The 10,056-nt window shown below is 49.6% G+C and overlaps 1 protein-coding gene across 1 annotated transcript in view; it reads right to left on the bottom strand.

Moving 5' to 3' along the window:
- The window catches only part of DACT3 (dishevelled binding antagonist of beta catenin 3), an 11,296-nt gene extending 4,769 nt beyond the window's left edge, over positions 1–6,527 (bottom strand). Inside the window, exon 1 of the mRNA XM_024768248.1 lies at positions 6,510–6,527. Coding sequence (XP_024624016.1) covers positions 6,510–6,527 — 18 coding nt within the window. The remainder of the gene's footprint in view (positions 1–6,509) is intronic.
- Positions 6,528–10,056: the final 3,529 nt, after the last annotated feature.

Genomic DNA, 10,056 nt, shown 5'->3' with positions numbered 1-10,056 from the left:
CCCCCGCCCCGCAGCTTCCTACTCCTTCGGCTGCTCTCCTGGGCCCCAGTCCCCACCCCTCCCCCCTAGAACAGAAGCCCCCATCTGGGCTTGTTTATGGGAGGAAAGTCAACAAATCGTTCCACTTTGGGCTCCTGCCCTGCGTGTAAAGAGATGCTCAGGGTGGTGTCATCTTTGAGCAGAAGCCAGGAATGCAGCCGAATTGTGCAGCCTCAGGGGTGGCTAAAAAACATCAAGGACCGCCCCTATACCCCATAACCTGTCCCCCACTAATCATGCCCTTGCTTACTCTGCTGGAGCCACACTGGCCTCCTCGCTGTTCCCTGAACATATCACACACACTCCTACCTCGGTGGGATGTGTTTCCCCAGCACACCCTCCTGGCTCTCTCCCTTGCTTCATTCAGATTGTTACAGGCTCCCTTCTCTGACCACTCTTTCCAAAATAGCTCCTGATCATTCTGCACCTGGGTTGCCCTGCCTTTTTTCCACCATAGCAGTAATGACCTCCTGATTTAAAGTGACATATCAGGCTATTTGTTTATTGTCCTTCTCCCTAGATTGTCAGCCCCAGCCCCAGGAGGGCAGAGATTTTTGTCTGTTTTATATACTGCTGTGCCTTCCCCCACCTCCACACGCACCCCCCCAACCCGCCCCAGTGTCTAGAACAGCTCCTGGCACAAAGTAGGTGCTCAGGAAATATTTGGGGAAGGAATGAATGAATACCACAGAAAACTATACAGCTGTTAAAATGGAATGAGGCAATTTCTATATAGAACCATCTCTAAGACCTATCATGGAGTGGAAAAAGAAAAATGCAGAATGTATAGTATAAGGGTGAGTCAGAACTACCAGGGGGGTCGTGTTAAAACCTAAATCACTGGGTCTGACCTCCAGAGCTTCTGATTCCAGGCAGAAGCCTGAGAATTTGCATTTCGAACAAGTTCCCCAGTGACGCTGCTAGTGGTCCAGCGGGCCATACTTTGAGAACCACTGTCCATAGTGTCTGACACCTCATCCAAGAAACTGGAATTTGAAAAAAAGCAAAGCGAACTCTACGTATCTTGGTATATAAGCTGTTTCTGCGCATAGATGCAGAACTCACACCAGGGTGACAGTGGTGGTGATCACAGGGGAGAGGGTGCATTTAGGGGGTCAAGGGAGGGATGAGGGGACTGGATGGCAGGATGAAGTGTTTATGGAGGCATGGCTGGGAGCCAGATTGCCAGGGTTCAAATTCAGCTCTGCCACTTCCCAGCTGTGTGACCTTAAGCAGGTTACTTCACCTCTCTGGGCCTTAGTTTCCTCATCTGTAACATGGGCATCATTCGACTCCCTCTCCTATGAGGTTGTTGTGAGGATTAAATGAGTTTAAACAGCAGTTCCTTTTAGGCACTTAATAAATGCTGGCTTTTATTATAACATGAAAGCTATGAAGTTCTAACAAGGAAAATATAAAATCACGTTTTACTTGTGTAATTAGAAATAAGAGAAGAAAGATTTTTTTTTTTTTCGGTAAGTTCTGCAGGTCTAATTTCAGTTCTTCCACTGCAGGGAAGAGTAGGAGTTTGGAAGATAAACAGCAGAGGCCTCCTCTTCCCCTGTGCCTGGACCCCCCAGCACCCCCGTAGTCTACACACCCCCACCCCATTTGTAAGTCTGACCTCATTTCTTCCAGCTGCAAAGGGACAAATCTTTAAAAGACCAGAAGGTCCTTGGCCTGAATCTGGCTCCCTGCCTACCCACAATGCCCCTCATTCTTTTTTTGCAAGCCCTTCAGCAAGTGGGCCTGAGGCTCTCCAGCTCAGGCAGGTTTAACATGAATGTGGTTCGGACCCCTGGAGACCCCTTTGCCCAAACTTTCCCAGACCTTGGCTGCCCCCACTCACATGCTCCCAATCTGTGTCCAATTCCCTTTATCTCTGTTAGGAAGTCCTTCTGCAAGTCTAACTTTAATCCTTCTTGCTGGAAGGGGACCATTTTCCTTGGTGGGAGAGAACAGGACTCCTGCCCCCATTCAGGATTCTTGCCTCTTTTCTCTGAGATACCCCTAATCTCTCCCTTCATCCCCATCATTCCTATTAGAAACGAACCAACTCTGGCTTCCATCTTTCTTGCTTCAAAGGGAGTGTATTCCTGGGAGGGGGGTGGAGGGGTAAGCTTCATAAAACAGAGACTCAGGGACCAGAGGAGGCTCCCACCCCCTCTTTGGAAGGACCCAGGAAGCCCCAACACCAGAGGAGTTTATATTTAGCGCTTCTCTGCTCCTCCCTCAGTGGCGCTGTCTCCTTCCCGTTGCCTGCCACCGCCTCCTCCCTGACGCTGGGACGGAGCTTTGCCTGGAGATTGTGGGGGGAAGAGGCCCCTCCACTACCACCTCGTGGGGGAGATACTGAGGGCTGGGGGGTAGACAGAGGGGCAGAGAAGGGGGAGACTGAGGCAGAGAGAGGCAGAGGATGAGGGACAGGGAGGCAGGACACAGCTGGCCCATCCGCATGCCTTCTCCCTTTCCTTGGAGGGGTGGGAGGTGCCTTCCCAAGCCCAGCCAGCTCGGGGTGGGGTGAGCTGCTGAAGGCCCCTACAACGCGTCTCTAACTTTGGGAGGGGGTGAGGCCTCCCACAGCTGTTTCTGTTTCCAGAGAAGAATGTGCAGGGTCCCTCTCCCCGCCGGGGGTGGGGGGGCTGGGGGGGAGGGACTGGGCTTGCAGCCCCAGAGTCTGGCTTCAGTATTCCTCCCCATTCTCCATCTGGGGAGGGGGCAGTCGAGGTCAGTAGCAGGGAGAGCCCCCTCCCCCCACTACCTCGGCTCAGGTTTCCCCAAACGGGAAGCTCTGACCACACACAGGCTTGGGGATGGGATCAGCAAGTGAAGCCCGGGTCTGGGGCCTGGCGGGCTGGGGGGAGGGGAAGAGAGAGAGGGACAAGGATGTGGGGCAGGAAGAGAGAGAGGTGCAGAAATGCGAGAAGGGAAGGCCAGGGAGACAGAGATAGAGAGACAGAGGATTGAGAAAGACGGAGAAATAGACACAAAGTCACAGAGATGGGGCAGTTGGGAAAAGAGTGCAAGAAACCCAGGAAGAGGTCAGGAGAATTAAGAAATGGCATAGAGAGGCAAAGAGGGGTGATGCTCCTTAAGTAATTCTGGAGACCTCTGGCTCATCTTCCACTATCAGAGCACCCAGGGAATCTAGAAGTCAGACACCAATGCTGCCTCAATCTGCCACCTCTTGGCTTAACCAGGGCTGTGGCCAGGTAGGAAAGGAGGGAAAGTGTCACAGAGGGTCAAGATTACCGTGGGATCCTAAGGGACTGTGAACTTCCTCTCAGCAGCAATCCCTCCCTCAGGAGGCCCCAGGATCCCCTCCCCCCCTTGGCTGGTACCTTTCCTTACGAAGATGCTCTGCTGTGCACCCGCGCCCCCCAACGCGACGCATGCTCGCAGCTGCCTACTCGCTCTGCTTACTGGCCTCTTCGCCACGCCCCCCTTCTCACCTCCCTTTGGGCCGTGGCCGTGCCCCCACGCGTCACAATGAAACAAGTCTGCCCCTTGCCCCGATGTCATTGGTCCTTGTCTCCCCTGCAGCTGGTTCCGCCCCCTTGCGGGAGAGGTCTGGCTACCATTGGACTGTCCCGCGAGAGGGGCAGGGGTGATCTATAAATAGAGAATCTGTCCCCGTGACATTTTGGCAGCTGCTTCTCTCCCCCCACCCCTCGTAACCTTCAGCTTCTGAGGCTAAGCTGGGGGTCGGAAAGGGTTTGAGAGTCGAGTGCTGATTTTGCCTGCTCTTCCAGGAAGCCTTCCCAGACGTTCAGCTGTAAAAGTAGAGGGCCAAACCACTAAAAATTGGTAATCCTCCCATAAAATTGTGCTTGTGAGCGAGACCGGCTTCACGGGCATACGACCGGCTTAGAAGGGCCCCGAGCTTGGTTTAATATTCTGCTGTTACTGTCTTGAAATTCTTATTTTTTTGAAAACGGGCCTCGCATTTTCATTTTGCACTGAGCCTTTCAAATTCGGTAGCCAGTCTTACGTCTAAGAGTTTAAGATCGGTCATGTCCCAAATTCTGGAATTATAAGACCCTGGCTGTAAGATTCTATGATTCCACCCTAACAGAATCTAAGTGTCTTTTGTCTCCCAGATGCTGTGAGGCTTTGCGCTCACCATTCTACGATTCCAGGGGCCTTTGTTCTACGTTCTAAGAGGCTTTGTTCTCAGCCTTCTAAGATGCTCTGTTCTCAACGTTCTGTGGTTCATAAGTCTGAGCCTGACGTTCGTTTCCAAGGTTCCCTCCTCCCTCCCCTGGCTCCGCGAGCGGGGCTGGCGCCCCCTCAGGCGGCCAGCCAGTGTCACTACGCCGAATGTGCGTCCCTACAACCTTCAAGATTTAGCTTCAAAATCCATACCCATTTCTCAGACAGACCTTCACTCCCTAAAAGCCAGGGCCCAGAAGATCATGTAAGACCCTCCCTCTTTTATGATCCCAGGTTACCTTCTGGTCCTGAACTGGAGAGACAATGTTGGTGACTGAGAGCAAAGACTCCAGAACCAGACTGCCTAGGGTGAGCCCTAGCTCTGCCACTTTCTAGCTGTGTGACCTTGGGAAACATGCTTAACCTCTCTGTGCCTCAATTTCCTTAGTTGTATAATCGGAGTTGTAACACTGTCTACCTCATAGAGTTGTTATGAGGATTAAGGGCGATGTTTGTCAAGTGCTTGGAGTACTGCCTTCCATCTATAAAGAGCCACAGAAGGGTCTGATAAATAAGTTAAAAATAATCTAGTGAGTCCCAAGGAGAAAAAAATGAGTCTGGGTTTTAGTAGAGATAAACTTTATTTAATCCCCCTCTTGTTTTATTATTATTATTATTATTTACTTACTTATTTTGGCTGTGCTGGGTCTTAGTTGCCTCACGCGGGATCTTAGTCGTGGCATGCATGCGGGATCTAGTTCCTTGGCCAGGGATCGAACCCGGGCCCCCTGCATTGGGAGCATGGAGTCTTACCCACTGGACCACCAGGGAAGTCCCCCTTGCCTCTTGTTTAAGACAGATGTAGACTGTCCTTACATTACCTTAATTTACCAACAATGGGGACATGATCAGGCTGATGAAAGAGGGATATGGAAAACTCTCTCTCAAACAAGATTTTCTTAGTAGTAAGGATCTGGGGTGATGTCAGGATTGGTCTTCATCTCTGCTCTTTGTGCAAGACCAGTTGAACCATTTGCTGTGTAAAATGTTGGATCTGGAGCTGACTTAGGGGTTCTGGCCATTTGAAGATGGGTATTCCTAGGAAGACAAATAAAAAGAGAATTATTCATGGTTGAATAAGGGAGTAAAACCAAGATTTGAGACCAGAGGGCAGCCATTTGAGAGGGTTCCAAGAAGGAGGTGAAGAAAGATCCTTGGTTGGTGGAGTCAGAACAGCGGTAGCAATTTTGTGGATTTCCTTGTTGGCCTTTTGATGTTGATGACGATGATATCTGCAGAGTTCCTGGGGATGAACCTGGAACTTCCTGGTTCCAGGAAGTTCCTGGGGTTACTTCCAACCGCAGCACACAAGTCCCTGCCCTGGAAACCCCTGAAGAGTTGTCCAAACATGGTCAGAGGCCAGATGAAATCCTTGGAGTTTACTCCCAAGCATTTGGTTTCTTATCCCAAGGTTTCTTTGGGTCCTGATGAAAAAGGAGATTACAGACATCCTGGATCTGCATGATTGTCAGCCTCCACAGGATTTGGCGGATCTCTCACGTTTGTGAGGAGTTGGGGGTTTGACAGGAGAAAGAATGAATTCTGAGGTATTGACAGAATGAAGGGAAATTGAAACGCTAATAAGGACTGCGAAGTCGCCACGAGTAAATTATGAATCACTGGGGGGCAATCCAAGACTCGTGGAAATAATTGCCTTATTTATTTGAGTGGTCAGAAAACAAATGTCGATTAAAGGTGGAAAACCAAGGAGAAGGTGCAGGGACAGGACTGGGACCATGAGATGAGTCACAAGAGGCGCGATGCCACTGACACCAAGAGACATTGTCAGTGACATCAGTTGACTCGGGATTAGTAATATTGTGATAGCTGGAAAACCCAGGTGAGTTCAATGAGGAGGTGGTTCCTGCCATTATGGTTTTATGGCATCATTTAAAGTTCAGTGATTACAGAAACTGAGTCCCATGAAGGGGCCATTATGGAAGCTGTATTGAATAAAAGGAGGACATGAATCCTGATTCATAGATGGTGGGGGCAGGGAGAACTTCCTGTAACAATGGAGCACTGAGCTGGGAGGGGTCTTGGAAGGGAGTATGTGGGACAATGCTCAATCCATCTGCAACGATCCTATTTTCCAAATCAGGTCACATTCTCAGATACTGGGGGATAAGACTTTCACATATATTTGGGGGGACACAATTCAACCCGTAACAGACCCAGAAACCACTGGAGTTGCATTTTCAGTCTTGGGTGAAGATGAAATTAATGATGGGATAAATGCGTTGTGGATAAGGTTTTACCTTCAGGTGCAAGGCCATGTACTAAATAGTATACTGGTGGCTTACATAGTTGTAATTTGTCCCCAGATACCTTGCGTCCCTATGGGCAAGGGCACGGGGTAGATATTGAGTGGCAGTGAGTGAGCTGTTGAACAGAACAGACGAGAAGATGATCCACGTTTTGGATTAGAGAGGAACTGCAAGGGAAAACCAAATCCTTCAAATTTACACTCAGCGTCTGAGAAAAGTAAGTAGGAACTTCAGTGAGTCCTTGAGACATACCTGTCCGTGTATATTGTTGACGTTCCCAGGTGGAAACAAAGAGAGACTGTGAATTGGGGGGTGTTGGAAGGAATAGAGGCTGGCCAGGAAGGTGTATGGATCGGGAGCTCTCGGGAACCAAGGTTCAACTATTTTATTTATGGCCTAGAGGTCTTGGACTAGCCAGTATCCCAATGGAAACATGGGTTCTTCTTGGTTCCCTGACCAGGGATTGAACCCAGGCCCTCGGCAGTAAAAGCGCAGAGTCCTAACCACTGGACCGCGAGGGAATTTCCAACATTGGGGTTCTTGACAGTCAAGATGGGAGTGTTGCAGGGGCTGGAGGTGGGTATGAGGAGGCCTTGAATGATGGGTTGAGTGCATCAGAGCATGTGAAGGTGGTTTCAGGAGGGACATGAAAAAAATCTATTTCCACTTTAAGAGGCTCAGCCTCTGAGATGCATCCTATGTTTGCTGAGTTGGAGGCCCAGAGAGAATCACGGGTTGGGGTCAGCATATCTTGACTCTGTGGGCCTCAGGGAGAGGTGGATGGGTTTTTTTCTGGGGGGTGAGGGAGATTAGTGATCTAAGATGGACAGTGGCAGTCAGGGACTGGGAAAAAGAGGCTCTCTTGTGAACATGAAATGTTAATGTTCCCAAATGATAAAATATCCCTTCCTGAAAGACTTATTGGAATAATCTAAGAAACGTGCTGGGTAGTACGGGGCCTAACAAGACGGATGGAGAGTGGCTTAGACGACGGTGTGGCAAATTGTGGCATCTCATGGCAATCATTGCTGGGCAGGGGGCTAGAGTAGCCCGCAAGAAGCAAGCCACTAAGAAGCAACGAAGACCCAACGCAGCCATGAATAAATAAATCAATTTAAAAATCATTGCTGGGCACCAAGGGAGGGTAAGGGGTGGGGGGGACTATGAGATACTTAAGGGGGTGGGGTGGCCCCTGTATCTACAAAGCCAGGGCTAGCACATCCATTAATGAGAATGGTCATTTCCCTCTGTGGATTGAAGGGTGTTTATGGACACAGAGGAAAAAATCTGCTGGGAGTCCCTGAGGAGACGGAATCCAATTCCGTTTTGTATTTTAAAGCTGGACAGTCTCAAATCCAACGTCCCTTTTCTTTACAGTACCTATAGCTGTCTCTGTCAAGATTTGGTTTAGTGTTTTGTGATGGCCCTGATAGGATGGACGTTTTTTTCTTTTCCTCTCCCGTTGTTTAAGTAGCAGGGTCTTAAACTGGACTGTGTGGATTTTTTTTTTTTTTTCCTGCATCTTCATGTTGGGCTCTCTTGGAGTTCTGGAATCAAGGCATTTCTCCAGCTAACATGGTTTTTCATCATGTCTCTAATTTTTGGTCTCAGAATGTTGACAAAACTCGTGGCCACGATAGAAGCGGTGTGACTGTCAAGGACCAGGCCTTTCCATACATTTCCTGGACTGGCTGTATCATTGCAGATGGATTTGGGTCTCTGCTGTCTACACTCCTGGATTTTAGACCAGTCAGGTTTAGGAGAAGCATTCAGGATGGAGTCTAAGAGACATTTATTCCCCCATAGTATTGGCTTAGATTATGCCTCGGAGGTGTTCTGGCTCATTTGGAGATCCTCATTGACTGAAGTTCATTTAGCTTTTTCAAACTCAAGAGGTGCAACTCCGGAACCGACCAGCAAATGGACTAATTGATATAAATTGGAAAGACTTGGAGCGTAAGCTCTGGGTACTAGCCTAAATCGGCTGCTAAATACCACCCTGTTTTTATGGGGCTCGGGAAAATCTCTAACTATGGCGTGTAACTCCAAGCGTGACCAAGGTGTAAAGAGAACTTGTCTAAGTGCATGCTCTGATTGCTTGCCTTCAGCTGTAGGGCCAAAAATCTGAGTGAACAACGGGGAGCTAGGGAGCTGAAGGGCAGGGGTCAAAGGAAGAGAGAGGTTCCCTCTGTCTACAACCTCAGGGCCAAGATGAACCTTAAGAAGTCAGCTCAGGGACTTCGCTGGTGGCCCAGTGGTTAAGACTCAACGCTCCCAATGCAGGGGGCACAGGTTCGATCCTTGGTCAGGGAACTAGATCCCGCATGCCGCAACTAAAGATCCGCATACCGCAATGAAGATCGCGCATAACGCAACTAACACCTGGTGCAGCCAAATATTAAAAAAAAAAAAAAAGTCAGCTCAGAAGAGCTGCCCCACAGACCCCCAGGCTCCCTCTAGGCTGCCCCACCCTCTTGGGCTCTCCCATTCCAGCCCTCCCCACTCTGGGTCATCACTCACAGGGAACAGGTCCGTCTCCCCCACTGGATGGTGAACCCCCCTGAAGGCAGGACCTGGGCTGTCTCAGCTACCACCGTGTCCCCAGCATCATCCAGCACAGTGTGGGAAATGGATGAACCAACGAATGAGCACATTCAGTGTGTAGACAAGTCATTGCATCAATTTAAAAGAAAATACCGACTATTGTGTATCAGCTTTCTACCATGGACCAGACTTACGCTAACTGCATTGTTATTAATAGTTGTGATTAGTAGCAATGAGACCAAATAAAAAATTAAACCGTTAAGCCATGAGATTACTTGCTTTTCTATAAATCCCCCCTCCGATCACATTCCTTCCATCTCTCCTCCATTACTCTTCCCTCTCCTCTCTATGCTCCTCCACACTGTTCCCCTTCTAGTCCTCCCTCCTGGCAGTGCTCCCTCTGTATATGTATATATATATATATATTTTTTAATTAATTTATTTATTTTTGCCTGCGTTGGGTCTTTGTTGCTGTGTGCGGGCTTTCTCTAGTTGCGGCGAGCCAGGACTACTCTTCGTTGAGGCACGCGGGCTTCTCATTGCTGTGGCTTCTCTTGTTGCAGATCATGGGCTCTAGGCGCGCGGGCTTCAGTAGTCGTAGCACGTGGGCTCAGTAGTTGTGGCTCGCGCGGGCTCTAGAGCGCAGGCTCAGTAGTTGTGGTGCACGGGCTTAGTTGCTCCGCAGCCTGTGGGATCTTCCCGGACCAGGGCTGGAACCCCTAACCTCTGCATTGGCAGGCGGATTCTCAACCACTGCGCCACCAGGGAAGCCCCCTCTGTGTTTTTTTTACCCCAGTTAGTTCTCCTTCCAAAACTCCTCCCCCTTCAGTGCTCCTCCCCCATCCCTCCTCCATCCCATCTTCTTTCCAGGTGAACTCCATCTGGGTGAACAACAAACTAATGATAGGAGAGTGCGGTGTGGCCAAAAGATCAAGGCCATTGGGCCAGGGATGAGTCCGTTTTAATTGCTGGGGAATTAGCTTTGTAAATAACC

The sequence above is a fragment of the Neophocaena asiaeorientalis genome, unplaced genomic scaffold (genome assembly GCF_003031525.2).
Source record: "Neophocaena asiaeorientalis asiaeorientalis breed wild unplaced genomic scaffold, Neophocaena_asiaeorientalis_V1.1 scaffold629, whole genome shotgun sequence".
In the NCBI taxonomy this organism is placed as follows: Eukaryota; Metazoa; Chordata; class Mammalia; order Artiodactyla; family Phocoenidae; genus Neophocaena; species Neophocaena asiaeorientalis.
Note: the sequence above shows the minus strand (reverse complement) of the source record. Positions and strands in the feature narration are given on the sequence as shown.